The sequence below is a fragment of the Panthera uncia genome, assembly GCF_023721935.1.
Source record: "Panthera uncia isolate 11264 chromosome E2 unlocalized genomic scaffold, Puncia_PCG_1.0 HiC_scaffold_20, whole genome shotgun sequence".
NCBI lineage: Eukaryota > Metazoa > Chordata > Mammalia > Carnivora > Felidae > Panthera > Panthera uncia.
Genome location: NW_026057589.1, coordinates 23,972,473 through 23,992,461, shown reverse-complemented (window position 1 = coordinate 23,992,461; position 19,989 = coordinate 23,972,473). Strand labels below are relative to the sequence as shown.

General features: G+C 63.1%; 2 protein-coding genes across 4 annotated transcripts in view; one reads left to right on the top strand and one right to left on the bottom strand.

The window, feature by feature from the left end:
* The window catches only part of KLHDC4 (kelch domain containing 4), a 57,585-nt gene extending 48,562 nt beyond the window's left edge, over window positions 1-9,023 (top strand). For all 3 annotated transcript variants that reach the window (XM_049622637.1, XM_049622639.1, XM_049622638.1), the window contains one exon: window positions 508-9,023. In XM_049622637.1, the coding sequence (XP_049478594.1) occupies window positions 508-701 (194 nt within the window). In that variant the 3' untranslated portion in view covers window positions 702-9,023. The remainder of the gene's footprint in view (window positions 1-507) is intronic.
* Window positions 9,024-9,431: 408 nt separating this feature from the next.
* On the bottom strand, window positions 9,432-12,869 carry LOC125916441 (junctophilin-3-like). The gene is made up of 2 exons (XM_049622648.1): window positions 11,785-12,869; window positions 9,432-10,204 (listed from the first exon to the last, which is right to left on the bottom strand). The coding sequence occupies exons 1-2, from the start codon at window positions 12,418-12,420 to the stop codon at window positions 10,124-10,126; spliced, it is 717 nt and encodes a 238-aa protein (XP_049478605.1). The 5' UTR covers window positions 12,421-12,869; the 3' UTR covers window positions 9,432-10,123.
* Between the last annotated feature and the right edge of the window lie 7,120 nt (window positions 12,870-19,989).

Sequence of the window (19,989 nt, the reverse complement as noted above, 5' to 3'; positions counted from 1 at the left end):
CCCCCCTCGCCTCTGCTCTCCGTCCTCTCCCCTCGCCTCTGCTCTCCTTCGTCCCCCCCTCGCCTCTGCTCTCCGTCAGTCTCCCCTCACCTCTGCTCTCCATCCTCTCCCCTCGCCTCTGCTCTCCGTCGTCTCCCCTCGCCTCTGCTCAGAACTGGAGAAAACAACGCGTTTCCTTCCGGTGTCCAGAGGTACTGGCTGACTTTGACAGCATGATTATTAAAAAAAAAAAAAAAAATTTTTTTTAATGTTTATTTTGTTTTTGAGACAGAAATAGCGTGAGCAGGGGAGGGGCAAAGAGACACAGAGTCCGAAGCAGGCTCCAGGCTACTAGCTGTCAGCACAGAGCCTGATGCGGGGCTTAAACTCACGAGCGTGAGATCATGACCTGAGCCAAAGTCGGATGCTCGACCGACTGAGCCCCCCAGGCGCCCCAGGGTGCGCTTCTTGATGAGAGGCTGGAAACTCCCTGCACTGACGTTTTGAACGTTCGCTTTTGATTTAAAGGAGCTCAGGAGTGGCTGGAGGAGACGGAGTCAGAAGAAGACAGCGACGAGGACGCCGAGGGCGGAAGTGACGACGAGGACAGTGGCGACAGCGGCGGGGAGGCTGGGGGTGAGTGTGGTGCGCATGCCGGCGCCGGGCGGCAGGAGACCCACGGCAGAGCAGCTCCGGAGCCAAGCACCCCCTGCCGGACCTAGAGCTCCGGGGTCGCTTTGCTCCCAAAGCCCCGATTTTTGCTGGTAACGAGAGACTTTCATGCTTCAGTAAAGTTCTATTAAAGCGTGGCTTTACTTCGTAGACGTCCTCTCAAGGCGAGCCTAAGTTTTTGCGAGAACATTTGTATTTCGAGTACGTTTGGGCCGCGCCGGGTCGCTTTCTTTGATTGAGTGAAGAGCGCGCTCGCGACATGGTTTCTGTAACTCCGCTGCTCACCCCGTCAGCCAGTGAGCTGTGGCCTCTGCGGCTGCCTGCCCGCCCCGCCTGCCTCCCCCTCTTCCCCACGGAAGAGCCCACGACCCTCGGTGGCACCTGCCCGGCTCGCCCTGGATGACGCTGGGCCCCACGCCCAGGCCATTGCCGTCTGAAGACGGGGAGTGCCCCCCACGCTGCAGGGCAGCCTGCGTGGTGTGGCTCCTTCCGCAGTGTTGGCGTGGGCCGTGACGACATAGAGCAGAGCTGCGGCAGGGGCGGTGTCGTGGAGGGCGAGGTCCCCGCGCTGCCGGTGGCGCTGTGAATACGAGGCAGAGAAGGCGCCTTATGCTTTGCAAGCGATCTCCCTTCCGCCGGACAAGGAGCCGGGGGTTTCCCGCGTGGCGGTGCGTCGTCAGGCCGGAGGCCCCCGCTGTGATTTCCGGGAGTTCTCGGTCGCAGCCCACCGGCCACCTTTCCACGCTTCGTGTCTCTGCCCGACTCTGAAGTAAAGCTCCTGTCGGCTCTGTGGCTGTCGTGCCACCGGCTTTCCTCGGGGGTCTGTGAGCCCACGGACCCGACTCAGAGCCGCTCCGTTAGCGTTTCCTGGGAAGAGATGGTGGGGCCACCCCTGCTCCCTTCCCGGTCAGCCCCCAGGTTGTCCTCGGCAAAGTGACCGGAGGAGGGGAAGCCAGAGGGAGGGACCCCGCTGTCTGGACGCGGTGTCACCATCCAGCGCCTCTGGAGTCGGAGTCCGTCGCAGGGGAGGCCTGCGGACTGCTCGCATGCCGTCTGGGGCCTGCTCCAGGGTTGATGGCCAGAGACCAGGTTTCATTGGTATAATTGGGGTCAGATGTTAGGCTTTGAATTCACACTTGGTGCATTTTTTATCTTCAATACTTGCAGCAATGAGAAGGTAGTATTTTAGTGTGTAGTAACAGCATCAGCATCCCATTTGTGTCCTGGACCAGGCCCTCCTGTTCATTGCTGGGACGCTCACAGACCAGTGTGGGAATGCCCCGGGTGGCGGAGCAGGGCCCGTCCTAGGAAGGCTTTCGCGGAAGGAGGAGGGCTGACGTGCCCCAGCAGCAGCCCCTCGCCCCACCTCGCCTCCTCACGGTGCCCGGTGCGACCACTCTCGTCGGACTTGCACGCCGCTCTGTAGCAGGACCCGCAGGGGTGTGCTCTCACCAGCAGCTCAGAAATGGGAAGCCTGCCTCTGGGGGGTGCCCCCCGGAGCCCCGGCCGTCGGAGAGAGGCCAGTGTGGCTGTCGGGCAGCACGGCACCCCTTGGCCAACGGGGGCTGTGTTTGCTAGAAAAGCTGGCACTCTGGCTCGGGTGGCGTATCGGTGGCACCCCTCTTGGCTGCCGGGGCAGTCTGGGCCTTCCTTGGACACTCTGGGTGGAATCTAGCCGGAAGATTCTCAGGTAGGGCTGGCGGAACACCACGGCTGGTGCGCGGACCTCCCGGGTCCTCCCGGGGCCCACGCTGCCCGCTCCTGCGACGTGCCCTCCGGCCCCCACCGTGCAGCTGCTGCTCTCCCGGAGGCTGCGTTAGGAGGAGGTTGTCGGAAGGGCTTGCCGGCTCTGCCTCAGGTTTCTGTTTCAGAGGCCGGTGTCTCATCCTCCTGGTTGAGGTGACACGGCAGGTGTGAGGGAAGAGGATGTTTTTGAATCCAACAGATTTCCCCGAAGAGGAAACTCCTTGTACAGACAGGTCTGTTTCGCTGTCGTGTCCGTAGGCTTGTTGCTAGAAGCTCGGTTCGAGTTCACACGGGTGAACAGCTGCTCTCGCCTCTGCTGCCTCCTTGCTGTGATGGAGACACCAGGTAAGGCACACCTTAGATGTTGAGCAGCAGGAGAGGCAAAGAATGCGTTCTAGGGCCGCGAGAGCCCCCCAGGAGCGGGACCAGCACACCCCAGCTCTCTGTTGGTGACTGGTGTGCCCAGCTGGATGTTCTGGACCCCTGAGGGCCACCACGGGCACGAGTGGCCAGTCTGAAGCTCGGGGCCTCCCTTGCCGGTGGTGCTGGAGCCGGAACAGCTGGAAACGGCTGTATCCGGGTCAGCGAGGGCCCCGCGATCGTACACCTGTGTCGTCTGCTCCTCGGTGGGCTGAGCTGTTGGTAAGCCCCGCACCACCCACCCCCTTCTCTTAGGCTGCGTCAGCTGGCCACGTCCCCCCCCCCCCCCACTTGGCAGAGCTGCGTGAGTGGGGTCAGTGGGGGTTTGAGTGAGTAGTTGTCCCCAAGTCCCAGGAGCGGTGGCGGCGCTCTGGGTCCTGCTGCCAGAGGGTAGTTGGTCAGAGGTGGGAGGTTTCTGGCCTTAGGTCGAATTGAACAAAAACCAAGGAAAGCACCGATTAAGCCCGGAAATCCTCATCATTCAAAGCACTTTCTGTTTGTTTCTAAAAGGCGCGGTAGTGGTATTTATTGTAGTTTAACATCTTGTGGGTTTTTTGTTCTGTTTTGCTTTTTGTTTGTTTGTAAACCAAGTCGTACAGGCGAGGAGTCAGTGGCTGGCTGACAGGTTCATTGAAGGGCCAGAGGCTGGCCAGGCCCTGCCGGTGACAGATGATGTCCGCAGGGCCGTCCCTTGGGGCTAGAGGGACCCTCGGGCAGCCCCCCGGGGGAGGTGAGGCTCGAGCTCAGGTTCAGAGCAGGTGTGTCACAGCATTTGTGTGTCACACAAATGAGGTCACACTTGCGAACCAGCCCCCCCAAGTGTGCTGGGGTGAGGAGGTGGTGACACGGTGTTGAACGGGGGCTGCAGAGGGGGCAGCCGCTCCCTAGCACGGGGGAGGGGGTGGTTGGCTTCGGCTCGAGGGAGCGTGAGATTCGTCTGTCCACTGCTAAGTTGCATGAGCACCGAAGGGGCTTTCTAGTAACTGCTCTTTTCCTGGATGTTTTAAAGCGGGAAGCAAGCTGTGTGCAGGCCTTTGGTCACCAGAGACCAGTGTTGTCTTACTTGGCCCAGGGAGCTCCCGAGTCGTAGGCCACAGGCACCTTCGTTGCTGTCTTGGGAGAGAGCTTTAGCAGTGCCGGGTTCCGGCTGGGTCTGGTCACCCACCGGCGGTGTGACCACGGTGTCCCGTGGGCAGCCGAGGCACCAACCAGCACAGCCAGGGGCCAAGGATATAAGCCATCGGCGCGTGGGGAGCGCCGCGGGCGCAGCCGGTGCTGGGCCTGGTTTGCTGGTGTCGAGCGGGTGTGGGGCCGGGGCCTGTCCTCGTCCTCTGGACCGGACCTGAGCTGGGGTGTGGAGCTCAGGAGCCCTGTGCCTGAGTGCGGGGGCGGGCCTGGGAAGGCCCAGGTGTGTGTGTTGGGGGATCTGGGGGTGGGGGAAACTCCAGTCGGAAAGAAAGGCCGGGGAAGCTCCCCACAAGAAGCGTGGATGTTGAAGGTTAAGAAAATCAAAACAGGTGGAACAAAACTATGCCGTGAGGCCCCTGGTCGGCGGGGGGGGGGGGGGGGGGGGGGGGGGGGGGGGCGCTGGGGGAGGTGGGGCCACGTTCCGCCCCTGCCCACAGCGCTCTCCCGCCAGAGCTCCGCCCCGAGCGGGATTTGCGTTTATCCATCCCAGAGTTTGGGCACGAGAAGGACGCCGTGGTAAAGACCGTGGTTTGTGAGGAGACGATGCAGAGAACCCACAGTTGTCAAACGATGATGTTTATTACTAAAAGGAGCAAAATGTTTTCAAACCTGGACAGCGGCCCTTGCTTTCAGAGAGCGAAATACAGAATAGTGGTAGGACTCAAACTGTTACATTCATTAAAGAAAAGTATTGAATTTTCATTTTGTAAGTAACCAAGCTATTTTTTCCAGCTAAAAGATAAAATGGCGAGGTAACATTTTTAGCTGCTTCGTCAGTGAGAAGAATCAGAACATAGTCGACATTCCCTTTTCGTCAATGCACAAATGATTGCACTGTGTTAACAAACAGTTTACATGCACCAGGGGAAAAGGTGGAAAGAAGAAAATGCAGATCGAGACCGGTTTCGGTTAGAACTCGCGAAAAGGCATCTGTGTCAGGGTCAGCGGCCTGCTGTCTGGCGTGAGGGCCGGGTCTCACACGCTGCTCACCCGGGCGGTGAGGGTGGTATTTCTGTCAGGCTACATTATACCGGGTGGGCTTTCTTTGGACGTGGCGAATGGGGCACATGGGCAGGGTCGGCCGGAGAGGATGGGGGGTTCAGCTGAGTGCACGGGATGCACCAGCGGCTCAGCGCTCACGGGCGAGCGCCGAGGGCCGGCCACCAGCAGCGGGCGCAGGGGCGGGAGGAGCAGGCCACGCCGCCCTGGTGGTGGCAGTGACCGTGCTGGCCAGCGCAGGGCCCGCTCGGGGGTGGTGGGGCGCGCCCGCAGACCGGTCTCCTCCCTGAACCTGCCCCCCGCGGGGCAGCCCCCTTCCTGCCCTTTCCCGCCTTCCACAGGCCGCTGGCGGGCGTGCCTGTCCCCGAGCCGCGCTCGGCTGCGTGGTGCGCCCCGCGGGGAGCCGATCGTGGTTGGGGAGGGAGACGCGGTTGAGGAGTGTCTGGTGGAAGGCCCTTCGTCTGCGACATGTGTCCTCACGCGGGAAGCAGTGGGAGACGGGAACTCCGATCTTAAGGGACTAGCAGTCCTCACGTGTGCTCGAGCAGCTCGGGTGCCCATCTCTGTCCGACCTTCGATGCAGGCGTTGGGGGGGGGTCGCCGCGGCAGGTGCTACCGGCAAGGTGGAGGGGAGTGAGGGCCCGGCCGGGACCCGTCTCGCCATCCCCTGGGGCCTCCTGCCTCTCTGGGTCGGGGCTGCCGCGGTCCTCGTGGCACCAGCTGGAGGCCGCACGGCCAGAGGCCCGCACGCGCGTCTGTGGGGGCGGCGGGGAGGGCGTGCGCGCACGCGGTGGCGGGGGGAGTGTTAGGGGCGGACGGAGATGAGGTAGGTGTGAGGTGTGCCGCTCCCTGCCGTCCCCGAAGCCCCAGGCGCGGGGCCGCCGCACCCAGACGCACCCTGGACTGCTCGCGGCCACTCGTGGATCTGCCCCTCCTGGCAGGGCTGCCTGCCCCTCTGAGGCCGAGGAACGGGCTGGAACGTGTCTGCCCACGTGTGCGTCAGGCCCCCTCCACGTGGGTTCTCGGGCAGAGGCGCCCTCGGTTCCTGGCTCGCAGCCTCCGGTGGAGGAGAGCACGCGGCCGTCCCGCAGCGAGGTGCTTCTGCGCCCTTGGGGGCTTTCACGGTCTGAGCGCCACCCGAGTGCCGTCGTCTTCCGCCTGCAGCGCCTCCAGGTGCCCGCGCGCCCCCCGCCCCCTTCCGCAGCCTTCCAGTGACGGCCGCCTGTGCTTCCCACGGCTTTCGGACCGTCCCGGCGTATGGGAACATGGTAAAAATACAGCTTCGCTGTTTCATTTTTCAACGAAGGCAACTGCACTTTCTCTTGCTTTTAAGGCTGAATTAGCGACGCTTCTCAGGGACAGATCTTGAGGACACTTGGGGACGGGTCATTTTTCTAGTCTTTGCTTACGGACGGTATCGCATGACACACGGTTCCCCGGGCAGGGAACAAAACTGAGAGACACCTTGGTTTTCCGACTAGAGCACTTCACTCTTCTTCCCGTTTCTTGTCTGGAATCACTTTTACGCTTTACTGACACGAGCAGGTCCTGTCCAGGCAAGACCCAGTGGAAACGCGAGACATCGTCGGCGGTCCTCAGTGCCGTCCGTTAATGGTGGGGTCGGCAGCGCGTGCAGCTACGGACATAGAGGCCTTAAAATCTAGTAGGCACCTTTAAGTTTCTGAGACCGAAGGCAAGAAAACCCGGAAGACGAGACCTCTTTGAGCCAGAGAAAGCGGGATTACTAATGCTGAGTGGAGGCTGGCCCTCCCCTCCCCTCCGTCTTGAGAGGTGTCGTCCTGTGCATGTGGGGGCGAAGCGAGCACCTCTCCCGGACGAGGCCGCTTTGGACACCCGTCGTCCACCTACAGGTGTGAGATTCACCTCGAGGGGACCCCTGCCCGCAGCGGCAGCATCGGTGCGGAGTCGGGGGGAGATGAGAGCAAGGTGGCCGAGATCCCAAACTGAAAAATGCGAACACCACTTTATTTCCGTTAGTCCCCCAGATGTTCATCTAGGTCAAGCCCGTGATGCGTCTGCTCGGGGCCCTTGGTCACGTCATCTGGCTTTAAGTGGGGCGGCCGTGGGATCTACCGTCCAGACCGGGACTTGTGGACGGTACAAGAGGGAGCATTTCTAGGGCCAGGTTGGGACGTCAGGGGTTGGGTGCCCTGGGACCCCAGCCTGGCACCGAGGGGCGTCCGGGGACGGGGGAGCCCGGCCCGTGCTCTTCCTGCCCCGCTGGGGGGCCCGTCATCCTACAGTGTACGTGTTTGCTCAGCGCCTGTGTAGCAGTTGCAACACGGGAGTTCGTGGTCTGGTAAACGTGGTTGTGGACTTCTCGGGAGAGTGGTTTTGGCAGGAGGCATCGCACTGCCGTGGCTACCCACAGGTTTTCCACGTCGACATCCTCTTCGCAAGTTCGCGGGCTCTTGTGTCACATCCCTGCTCTGTGTCTTTAGGAATCCTGGGTGCTGTTGATCAGGGAGCTTGGGAGAATGGATCGTTCTTCACGTGCCCGAAGTCACCCGAGCACTTGGGGCATCGAGCACGTGCCCAGAAGCACAAGTAACCCAGTGTGCAAGTTTCCTCACGTTGGTGAAGGCGGCAGGCGGACTGTGGGCACAGACGAGTCGCCTGAGGACCCTGGGGTGGGGGTGGGGTGGAGGGTGTGAGTGCAGGTTTCCCAGCCGCGGGAGGGCAGCGCGAGGGGGGTGTGGAGCGGTGCCTCTCGGCCTCACCTACCCACAGGCCCTGGCTCAGCATCCCTGGCAACTCCATCTCTCTGCCTCTGGCTTTCACGTCCAGAGCGTGGAAGCAGCTGCCAGGGGAGGAAAGGACTCTCACGAGGTGGCTCTGGGACTAATTAAAACTTGTCACTTTGTACCCCCCTGGGGGCCGGCCCTGACCCACACGTCCCTCGTGGCCGGGTGTTGCTGTGTGCGCACGTCCACCGGGAGCGCACGGGAGGAGGTCCGCTGCTCTGGCCCCGGCCCGGGACTGGCACAGCCACTGGGAAAAGCTGAGCCTCTGGGCCGGTAGGACGAGCCCAGCCTGCCAGGTGAGCAGGAGCACTCCCCCGTGCTGGGCTGTCCCGCTGGGCGGCCCGCTCCTTAATCGGCTTCTAGACCCTCTCAGACCCGGAGCGGTGGTCTCTGGGGGGATCTGCCGGGATACCCCGGGTGTGCAGTCTGGTTTTCACACCTGTGGGAGCAGGGGCCGGACGTGTGAGGGGACACGAGCCAGTCACCTGTGCGGGAGCCCCGGGCGTGAAATCACTGTTGCTTTCACTGGGCCACACACCCTTCCCTAATCTCCTCCCGGGGCGGCACGTGCGTGTGTAACCTGCGGTCCGAGGTACCGTTTGGTGTCGTGCAGTTACCAGAACGTACAAAAGGCTGTGGTCTTTACGAAGAGGTGCAAACAGTTAGAAAACACATGTCCCACATGGAGGGTTCTGAGCTGCAAGGAGCAGGAATCTTTATTTGGTTCACTTCAGGTCTGCAGCAACCACTCGATATTAAAAAAGAACGGAAAGTAAGATGTACAAAAGATGTAATATCCCTTTAGAAAGTAACGTTACCAGAAACGCGTTTCTTACGGACCCTCCCTCTCCTGTGCCCCACTCCCCAAAAAGACCCCAAACTAAGCCAAACTGTGAGAAGAAATGGGGAGAGAGAATGTAGAACGGAAAAAATAAAACTGGATTTTTACTGGAACATGCTCTAATCTTTAGTTTATTTCTGGTTAAAAATATAGCAATCCAGTGCAGTGTAGTAAAGAAATCTGCTTGAAAGGTAGCAGAGAAACAGCTAAACATAAGCAAAGCAAGGCAGAGTCCATAGCCGGGCTGTGCCCAGGACGGCTGTGGAAGCTCACGGTCGGGGCCGTCCCGGGCGTGAGCGCAGGGGCCGGGGTATGGACGCGGCCGTGCCCCACAGACACGTCCATACGCCCTGGCCGGGGCTGGCTCCAGCGCTAGGACCACGGGGCGCCCGCACATTCTGGAACCTTGTTCTCTCGTTTGGATGATGGTGCAACATTGGTCGAGAAGGCAGAGTTGTGTCTTTTGGGGGAGAGGGGGCAGCAGCGGGTGCTCAGGTGTTTTGAAGCCACTGGGTTTCACCCACATTCCTGTCCTCGGCCCAGACCAGCTCCGGAGTATGAACGAGGCATCTGGAAAGAGTGTGCATATCTGTGGGGGAAGTGGAGGCCGGCACAGGACAAAGACGTGAAAACCCATGTGCCCGGTGACCGCGAGAGGGAATGATGTCGCCGCGGGCCAGGTCACTGCCATGGACGTCTGACAGGGACAGGGGAGCCGGGGTACACATCCTGCATGCCAGGTGGAGAAAGGCCACACACTCGGAGCCGGGCATGGCAGCTAGGTGGCCCCACGGCACTCCCTGCCCTCTGTCCCGTCCGCACCACTGCTGCTGGGGGTGTGGGACGAAGGGGGGAGTGGTGGGGGAGGGGGCAGACCGTGGGGAAGGAGGACCTTGCTTTCAGACTCCATGGGGAGAGGCGGCAGATCCCTGCTTCCTCAGGTACACGGCACAGACTCAAAACAGGAAGCGGCTGCTGCCTGCTGGGAAGGCGCGCCCACTCCCCCCCCCCCTCCCCCGCCCTCCCCGCCGCACACCCCTACTTGTCACCCGCTATTCCAGGACCCAGGGGAGCGGCGCAGGTAACAGACTTCCCGCATTCAGCCTCACAGCACAGCTGGACACGCTGGGGGTCTTCCTCCGGCCGCCTCCTTTTCCAGTCCCAGATGGAGTGTGATGGCGGCGAGGACGGTGACCGTTTTGTTTTTTGGCCATTGATTTGCCGGGGTCCCTTTCCTTTCCACACCAAGCTGGAGGGTCGGCGTGCTGGCCTCCTTCTGCCATGCCACACAGCATCGTGTTATACAAGCAAAGAATTTTGGCTAAAATCCAAAAAACATTACCCAGAAAAAAAGGCAAACTGTGAGTAATACCCAATCACATTGTTCTGTGAAAAGTCTCAGAAGTGGTTGTCCGGCCGTCTCAGTTACGATCCTTTCCTTTCTGTCGTCTTTTTTTTTTTTAACATCCCCTTTTTGTACATCGACCACTGTTTTTGTTCACGCGACGTCTCCTCAGATGAAAAAGTTAATAAACAAGATGGCGACTCCGATGTTGAGCAAGATCACCATGGCCACCAGGATGGGGGCCGAGCCCTGCAACAGGACAGCAGAGGTGAGCCCGCGCCCAGCCTGCCCCTGCCCCCCAAACCAGGAGCTCCCAGAGGACGACCGAAGTCCAGGAGAGGGTCCTCCTGCTCCCCGGGCTGCAGCGACTGGGCCCGGAATGCCCGGTGCTGACCTCCCTCTCAGCACGCCAGGTCGCTGTAAGTCAGCGTCCCCACACCGGTATTAACCTTCGTCCCCAGCCCCGCAACTGGGACGAGAGAACACCGGCCGGGATTTCAGATGCGGTCCACCCAGGACGGCCCCAGCACTCAGCCCGAGACCCCACACCACCCGGCAACGTCCGAGCCCTCGAGTGATCCTTTAAGCACACGCTCCTCAGCAAATGCCTCCTTCCCCGTCGCCGCTCAAGCTCTAAGTGTTGTCCCTGCCCGGCCACCGGCCGCCTCCAGGCCTTTCCTGCCACTGGAGCAGAGGTTCAGGTGAGCTGGGCATCCAGGTCTCAGCCTCCCCTTCCCGGGCCCGGCTCTCCTTGGAGCCTCCACGGCGATGGGTGCAGAGACCACCGTATCGGACAGGGCACCGCGCTGACCCCAAGAGGACCTCGGAGGACACAGGACACCGGCCGTCCCAATGGAATAAATACAGGTGCCCGGCGGAGGCCAGCCGCTGGCTGGCACCTCACCCCAAGGGAGCTCCATTGGGAAGCACCAACATGGTGAAGGGGGCCAAATCTGGAACCTCCTCCCACATCCCTTCCCCGTCCGTCATCTGGCTTCCAAAAGTAACCACACTGCGCACGCTCCATATCCAGATGCGTGCAGATGGTTCTGGCTGCTGGGACAGGGAACAGAGCAGCGAGCCCACGGGTGCTCCCAGTGCCGACCACAGGGCTGCTGTCTGGGGGGACGTGGGTGCGGGAAGGCAGGAGCACTAAGGAACCAGCCAGCTCACAAGATGCTCACGGTGGTCTCGGGGGCACCTGTCCACAGAAAGCGTCTCTCTCAAGGAGCACGGGGCCCTGACACACCAATGGTGTGGCTCCTCCAGGGACCAGCGGTGGACACGGACCCTGCCTCGCAGCAGGGTCCCAGAAGTGTCCCCGTGGGGCAGGTACGTGGCACTCGGCCGGGTGATCGGGCCCTGAGGGACTGGGGCCGTAGGTCCTGGCACAGAGCACACGGGGGCATCAGTCCCAGGGTGGGTCTGAGAAGCCGGGGGAGGGGCAGAACACGTCCGCTCACAGGTAGAGGGTCCCAGAAAGTCCCTCCTGGGGGTGGGCCCACCCTGGCACCACGCAGTCCAGGTGCCTCCACGCTGCCTGCCGTGAGAGGAAGCAGGCGCGAGCCCTGGCCTCCTTACCAGAGCAGGGGCTGACCTTCCTGGACCATGGGGGAGTCTGGGTGAAGACGGGGCTCCCGGGCTGCCCCGGTTTGTTTGGGCGCCTCCAGAACCGCCCACGCACCTTGGCAGCTGGGGTCAGCCCTCCCTGAGACCTAAAAGGAGGGGGACCCCGTCGCCCACCCCGGCCTCCTGGAAGGAAGGAGCCAGCCCTCGGCTGGAGGCGGCCGCGTGCTGACCGCGGGCCCAGGGCCAGCGCCGCCACTCACCGTGCTGGGTTTGAGCTCGTCCCCGTCCTCTCCGTCCGACTCCAGCGCTACCGGGGAGGACTTCTGGGGCGGCGAGAAGGCCAGGTCCCAGCGCAGCAGCCGCGGCTCAGCCCGCTCTCCCAGCCGCAGGCTCTCCAGCCTCTGCACCGCGGGCTCCGTGCACGAGGCCGGCCTGGCACCGTCCTTGCTCTGGGGCTTGGACCGCAGCCTCTGCGCCCCGAAGCCCCGCTCCTCGGGGCGGTGGTCCTCGCCCAGGCCCCGGCAGGCGCCCCCCCGGCTGGAGCGCCGCTTCTGGGGGTGCGCCTCCTGCACGCACGAGTCCATCCGCCGCAGCGGTTTCATCTCCGTCTCGTAGCTGCTCAGCTTCTCCTCCTCCAGCTCCAGCAGCTTGGCGCCCGCCGAGCCGGGGTTGCCGGTCCGGTGGTGGGAAGTCCAGGAGAAGGTGGGGGGCGACTCCGTCCGCCGCTCCCGGGACTTGGGGTTGCCGGGCTGCCTGTGGCCCGAGCTCCGGGAGCCGAAGTCGTCTGCGGGCTGACCGCTGCGGAGGGCGCCGCCGCGGACACCCCTGGAGCCGCCGGCCTTCTCCTCGCCCCAGCTGTTGCGGGCATAGTCCCCTCCCCGGCCCTCCAGGAGCATCTGGATGTCCCCGCCTCGCTCCTCGTCCACAGAGACCTGCCGGGAGAAGTGGGCAACCTTGTTCCGTGAGGCAGGGGCCGGGGGCGGGGTGGCCGTGGGGCTGGCGGGGAAGCTCTGCAGGGGGCTGTCGTCGGGGGTCAGGTCCGAGGGGGTGGTGCCTTTGCGGTACAGCTCGGGGCTCTCCTGCTGCAGGGGCGTCCCCGTGGAGGCCACCTCGATGTCACTGCTGGAAATCGGGTGCTTCGGCCGCTGGTACTCGAGCCCTTTATGTGGGGGCAGGAAGCACACAGAGGTTGGGTTACTCGGACCCTCTGTGCCTCGTGAGGCCTGACCTCACCAGAGGGCTGCGGGGGAGCAAGACGGGGCCTGGGTCCAGGGCGACAGGCAACGGGGCACTCTCCAGTGGGGGGGTGGGTGCCGCAGATCTGGGAGCCCCCGACCCGACGCCCACCGGGAGGGTGACCAGGTCTGGAGGGGCAGTGGCAGGCAGAGGTTCCGGTCCTGCCCCCTGGCTACAGGAGAGACCCAAGGCTCAGCAGGCAAGGGTGCCAGGCAAGGGAGAGGCCGGCCGGCTCCAGACTTAGGCCGCGCCTCCGACAGGTCCCTCCCGAAGGTGGAAGGAAGCCTCTCGCGCTGGGTGACCTTCCCCAGGGCCTCACGGCCTGCCTGGGTGCAGCGTGACAGGAGTGGCCTCTCCAACTCCGTGCCAGAGTCTCTGAGCCCGGGCGGGAGGGGCCACGGGACACACAGCCCCCCACGGTCTGGGGGGGCTGGGCCCAGTCCCCATGCTGTTGGCCACAGGCACAGCGGCCCCAGTCTCCTTCCCGGGGATTTTGAGGTGGGGCCGGCAGGCAGAACGGGGCAGAGCTGCAGCCACCTGAGAGACCAAGGGAGGCCCTACGTGGTCCTGGAGGCAGGGTCGGGGGTCCTCAGACCCGTGAGCACTGGGGTATGGAGTCAGCCCCCACCCCCCAGTCCGTGCATACCCCGTCCATCGCAGGACAGTGTGGCCAGGAAATGCGTCTGTGGCCGGGCACACGGGGCCGGGGCCACAGTGCACCGCCCAAGCGCAGGGTTCTGAAGCACCACACTGAGAGCTAACGCCTGCACGGGGGTCCCTAGGACAGGACGCAGTGGTCGAGACCCTGACCTGCCCTGCCTGCGTTCAGGGTGTCCTCAGGGCAAAGGTCCTGCACCTCTAAGCCCAGGGGCCAGGTGAGCCCGGACACCAGGCCCTGTGGACTCCACACAGCAGAGGGAGGCTGCCGGCTTCCCGAGGGACGAAGGTGGTCACGCGTCTGGCTGACGCGCAGTGACTTCCAGCTTCTCCCGGAGGACAGGGCGGGAGCTCCCCTCACTGTTCTAGAGCCCCTCCGTCCGCCTCTACCTGCCCCTACTGGTCACACGGGGCAGTTCACAGCTCGTTAATACTGAAGCCCTACTTCTTCAACTGCCCTAGCAACGCTCCTACCTTCCTAGCAGCCACCTGGTCGGACCGAGTAGGTTCCAGAAGAAAGTTCTAGAACAACAGGAGTGGGAAGGGCAGGGAGAACAGGCAGACGGTGACCTCTGGGGAAGGCATCAGTAGCGCACTGAGACGCGGAGGCAGAACGTGCAGAAGCCTCACACCCTGACCAGCAAGTCTGAGGCGTGTGCCACGGCCCCACACCTATGCCCCTCGGGGGACCCTCACTCACCGTTTTCCCGGTGCCGGAAGGAAGGGGAGAACTCTTTGGCAGTGATCCTGGCGACGCGCGCCTCCTCCTGGGCCTTCTGCGCTGCGGTGAGGGCGGCCTCAGCCTTGGCCCGGGAGTGCGACGTCCTGGCAGGGAGAGGCAGGGAGAGGCAGGGAGGGCGGTAAGGGCTCCAGAAGCAAGACGGGGAGGGCCGTGGCCTCCGATCTCACGTATCCGTTCGTTCACTCAGCAAACACTGCCCCCCCCGCGTGGCCGGGCCTGAGTGCCTGCCGGCGCCTTCGGGCACAGAGCACATCCCGGCGAGGGCAGGGCCTGGCCTGAAGCAGCGGTCAGCCTGCGTGAGCCCCGGGACCTGCTGCGGGAAGCTCCCCTCCTTCCCTGCGTCGTGTCCACATCCTAGATAGGGGCCCGAGCGCACAGCCGACTCGGCTCTGGGCCTCCAGAGAGCAGCAGCAGCTTGGCGAATGCTGGGCTGCCCGGGAAGGAATCGGGGGAGAGTTGTGCCCAGCCACACATGTGGGCTGAGCGACTGGCTGGCCGGGCTCGGGGGCAGGGCCAAGCGGCCGTCAGGAGCAGGTCCGAGGGCAGAAAGAACAAAGCACACCTTCCCCTTCCCCAGGGGAAGGCTCCAGGCCCAGGGAGGGCACCGGCTGGCCGTTCTAGAGACCGCGTCGGAGCCAGACCTGCCTCCCACGACAGCACCAACCTGGCAGCCGCCGGAGAAGCCCCCACACGCGGCTGCCCCACCGCCCGGCCCTGCGTGCACCTGGCCTCCCTCTTCCCATCACCGGCACCTTCTGGGCTCTGAGGAGGGAGCCCCGGGGAGCCGAGGCTGGGTGTACCGTGGCAGGCCCCGGGGCCAACCTGACCCTCGGCAGTGGCCGCAGCCCATCGTCCCAGCCATCCTCTGGCACCTTCTGGAAGCGCAGTCACTAGCCCTGTGTGTGTGGAAGAGACCAGATCCGAGAGTGTGAGAAACTTCTCTACGTCTGTATGAATCATGGTTTCCAGCAGCTGAGAGAGAGCTGCTTTCCCACAGGCTCTGCCCAGAGGGGAGGCTCAGCTCCCATCAGCTCTAAACTTGGGGGTGACCGTCACGTGGAGCACGGGCACGGCCCTCTGTCACTCCCGCCCCCCCTTTGCCCCAGCGTGGGCAGTTCTGAGCCACCTGCTGGTGTGGACAAAGCACCCGCCATGGTCTCAGGGCCTGACGGCTTGTGGCTGCTGCATGCGACACGGGGTGTGGCCCTTATCCTGGGACCTGGGGTCATCGTCCGGCAAAGGAGCGTGAATCGTGGGACCCGAGCAGGCGACGACCACCCTCGCCTCTCAGACACCCTCGTGCCACAAGTCTGGGAAGGCCTGGCCCTCGGGTGCAGGGCGGGCTGCCACCCGTGTGACAGAATGCTGAAAAGGGAGTCTGTTACGGGGCCTGTAAACCGAGCCCCAGAGACAGTCATGTGAGGGGGCACAGGGGCTCCCAGGCCCACCGGGAGGCACAGTGAAGTTTGGAAAGACTGAGGACAATGGCCGGGCTGCAGTCCCACGGACCGTGATACCGCTCACCGGGCCTGGCCCCTGGTACCTTCTAGTAAAAGGCCTACAGGTTTGGGCACAAGGAGCCTGAACAAAGAGCAGCTGAGCTGACAGCAGCACACAGTATGTACCTGAGGGCTTGAGCTCCCTGGAGGCCAAGGCAAGCAGGGAACCGCAAGGATGCCATCTGGGGCACACGTCACACAAAAACCCGTGGCTCGGCAAGGGCCAGGCTTGGGACCTGGAAGAAGTTTCTCAGCCTCACAGGTTTAGGCCGCTGGGGCCCCACAAAGAGTTCGGCCAAACAACCAGAAGGGGCTGGAAGGACCCAAAGACCAGCAGCGAGAGTCTGGAACAGGGCTCCGTGCTATTCCACAGTAGCTCTTCCTCTTCCTCCAAGTTGGACTTGGACCTTAGGGCAGGCACACACCGCCTGCCCAGACTCCTCCCCGAGAACGTGGGAACGTCCTCTCCGACCTGCTACTCTCCGTTCCTAACAGTTACTGTTGCCGACCAGACACATGTGGGTGGTCGTGGAGCCCACACAGCTCTGGACCAACAGATGGGACCAGCCACCCAACAGAAACGGGTTACCGAGTGTGGCCACTAGAGGAAAGGCCACGGGAGGTAATGGGCAGCTACAGATGGTTGTTGAGGAGGAGAGGTTAGAGCCTTCGGAGCTACAGCCAAGCACAGCCTGATGGATTGGACGAGGCGGCTCACACGCTGAGGTCGCAGGAAAACAAGAGTGAGGTTTTGTGTTGCTTAAAGCAGCGAGTTTGGGGGCCCCTTATTCCGAGGAGCAGCGTGCACGTGTGATCATACAGGCATCCTGCTCGAAGGACTCCACTTAAATACCCTCAAGAGTCGGGCTAACGAGGCATTGTTTGCAAGCGTTTCTGCACACACGTGCCCCGGCGCCGCGCATGTAAACGTGGGTGCCACCACCTCGGGTCCTGTGTCCCCAGTGGACATGCGGCCTGGCCACGGCAGCCTCTCCCAGGCCGGGGGGGAGGGGGCTTGTCTGAAAAGCCAACAAGACTGTTGCTCTCTTCCGTTCCTGTCCCAGACCTTGGGAAGTCAAGTCACCCCCCTCCCCACCTCCCGGTGAGACCAGTGTGCCTCCAGGCAGGGCTGGTGGACACACCATCTGGGGCAGCGTCCACGCCTCACTCCTGTGGCCTGAGCCCCAGTGGACCGTGAGAGCCTGTCACTGCTTTCAGACTGCCCCGTGGACGCCCGACCTCCAGGCCAGGATGGTGGGGTGTGGCCCCGTGACCCTGTGGACAGGGCCTCGCCCCCACCTCTGACCCTGCCGTGGCGGGCAGGAGGTGGGGGCGAGGAGAGGAGGACACGTTGCGTCCCCAGCCCAGCACACGGGGCCACTGTTTGGTTTCCACCTCTCCGCTTAGTAAAAATACCACAAACGTTAATTCACCAACACTGTACGTGTATTTACATATATACGTTCACACATATAGAAAAAGAATCCGCCGTGCCAGCCCTAAAATAAAATCGAATCGAGAAGAGTGAGCGCGTTTAATAGAGAAGACCTCCCAGTGCATCATGAGGCTCGATCTTCCCTGCGACCCTGGGGGCTGGGCTGGGCTCAGTCTAGCTCAGGGGGAGCAGTGAGAGCGACGCCCCAGGCCCCCACCCCCACAAGCAGGGCAGGGACCTGGAGAGCAGGCAGGAAGGAAGCGGGGTCCCCTCCCAGTGCGCGACACCACCTCGCGTTGACCGCACGGGAAGGGCGTGGGGCAGACCGCGCAGACGGGACGCAGGATAGGCAGTGCAGGAGGGACATGGGGGGGGGGGGGACGCAGGGTAGGCAGCCTCGGGGGCAGCTTAAGACAAGGCGGCAGAGGACGGTGATGTGACGTAGGGGGACCAGCCCGTGCCCGTCCCAACCGCCCAACCAGTTCCACCGCTAGCGCCTGGACTGGACTGGCTTCCCGCCCCCACCCCCGGCCGTCCACAACCTGCGAATGTGACCGTATTGGGACATTGGTCCTTTGTGAGGCGTGACACAGCCAGACAGCCTGACTGCCCTAGAGTGTCGGCCTCGGAGGGTTTGTAAGCTGGGACGTTGCTGGTCCCAGTTCAGGACCACCACGCCCAAGGCTAGAGCCCTCCAGCTGCCCCCGACCACAGTCCGCACCCCTGTCTGCCTTCCGCATCCAGCCCTCCCGGACGGCCCCCCGTCTTCTGGGCCCCTGCACCCGATCCAGACCCCACAGACAGCAGCCCCCTCCCACACCCTGGAACGGGGGCCTCCCGCCCCAGTGCCACCCCAGACCCGAAGAGGTGGGCCTGTGTCACCCTGTGATCAGCTCCCCTGCCCTCATGTCTCCAGCCTCGCCAGACCCTCCCACCCAAATCAGAATTTGCCCATCTTCACAGCACCCCGTTCCTGGATACCCGAGGGCAGGTCTACTCGAAACGTAGGCCTCAGTGCTTAGGTCCCCGTGGGACATAGCTGCTGGGCACCCAGCTGTCACCAGTGCTGGTAACTGAGGGTCTCTGTTGGGACCAAGGGGCACCCAGGGAGGGTCCTTGCTGAGCATGCACAGGTGGGCCGAGGGGCCCCGTGCGGGAGGGACTCCCCCTTCACCAGCCCTTGGTTTGTTCCCACCTGGCAGACACCCTGGCCTGGGGTCAGGGATCTTCCACAGAGGACTTGTTTTCACATCTGTGGCAGATGAGGAAACTGAGGCACAGAGGTCTGGGCTTTCACATGCTTCACTGGTCTGGCCTGATGATACAGGTTCTCTTCTAGCTCAGAAAGGTGCCAGGAGTCTCTGATAAGTGACTCAGGCCACCACCTTCCCGGGACATCTGCTTTGGAGAGGGCTTTGTAGGGGATGAACAGCATCCCCCGCCCTGAAATTCACATCCGTCTGGGACCTGGGACCTTGACTTTATCTGGGAGTGGGGTCTTTGAGATGTACTTAGTTCAGTACTTAGTTGTGGGAGGGCCTAAATCCCATGACTGGTGTCCTTACAAGTCGAGGGGACACAGACACAGTGGAGGCAGCCACGGGGGGCAGAGATGGAGGGGTGGGGCCACCAGACACTGGAAGAGGCGGGAAGGACCCTCCCCTGGAGCCTTCCGAGGGAATGTGGCCCCGTGGCACCGGGATTTGGACTCCAGCTGGCAGAGGGCACATTCCTGTCGTTTAGAGGCTCCTGCTTATGATCCTTTGTCAGGGCAGCCCCAGGACACTGCTTCGGGCCAGGGGCGCGGGCCAGGGGCGCCGCTTAGGGCTGTAGCTCAAAGTGCAAGACGCGGTCTTGGGCCCCGTGAAGGAGCGTCTTTCACAAGTGGAGACACGCTTTGGGCACATTTAGGAAGGCAGGCTGCCGGGCTACCCAGTCCCTCCTCTCCAGTGACCCCCCCCCCAAAAAAAAAGCCTCAGGGCAATCGTGGGGAGCCTGGCCTCAGTGCAGAGGACACCTCTGCGACACTAGGGCACCTGCCCTGCGCCACACCTTCCCCTCCCACTGGGGGTGTCCACGTGCGTGATACCCCCACAGCCTGTGGACAGAGAGGACACTGGCCTTGCCCTCGAGCTTACACAGCCTTCCTTCCCAGCAATCTGAGAGGCGGACCCCCGACCCCCCAGAGGCGACCCGGACAGCTCACGTGGAGATGGCATCTGGACACCGTAACTGTCACCTGCCCCCGGTTTCTTGTAGCACACAGCTCACCCTCTTACGACCTGGGGCCTGTAGCGCATTCAGAGGGCTATGTGGCCACCACCACTGGTTCTGGAACATCTCCACTCCCCCAAGAACCCCCGCCCCCGTCAGCAGTCACCCCCTCCCGTGATCAGGGTCCTGCGCCACACGGGCACCCAGCTCAGGTTCAGGGTCCGGGCCACGCACGCTCCACAGCTCACGTGTGTGCGGGTCACCGTTCGGCCCGTGGCCCGGTGGCAGGAGACGCCTTCGCTCTGCCGGGGTCGTGGAGCAGAACCTGTGTGCAGCCCGCCCCGCGTGGGGCCCTGGCAGAGCCGCGAGCAGGCGCTGGCAGGTCAAAGCCAGGTGCAGGCGTGGATACTTACAGAACCATTACTTCCCGGGGGGCACGCTGGTGCCATTATCCTGTGTCTACGGCCACTAACCTGCCGGGAGCTGCCTTCCGGCCCAGACCACTGGGTCGTCCACCCAGCGGTGAGGAGGCCCCTCCCACGGCCGAGGATACACCTCCCTCCCAGAAGGCCCCGCTCCGCGCAGCTCCCCCCACCCCACGTTCCCATCCGGGGAGGGGCGGAGCCGGTGCTCAGGGCACCCCACGTGTGCCCGTGCCCCACCACCGCCCGGGGGCCGGGCT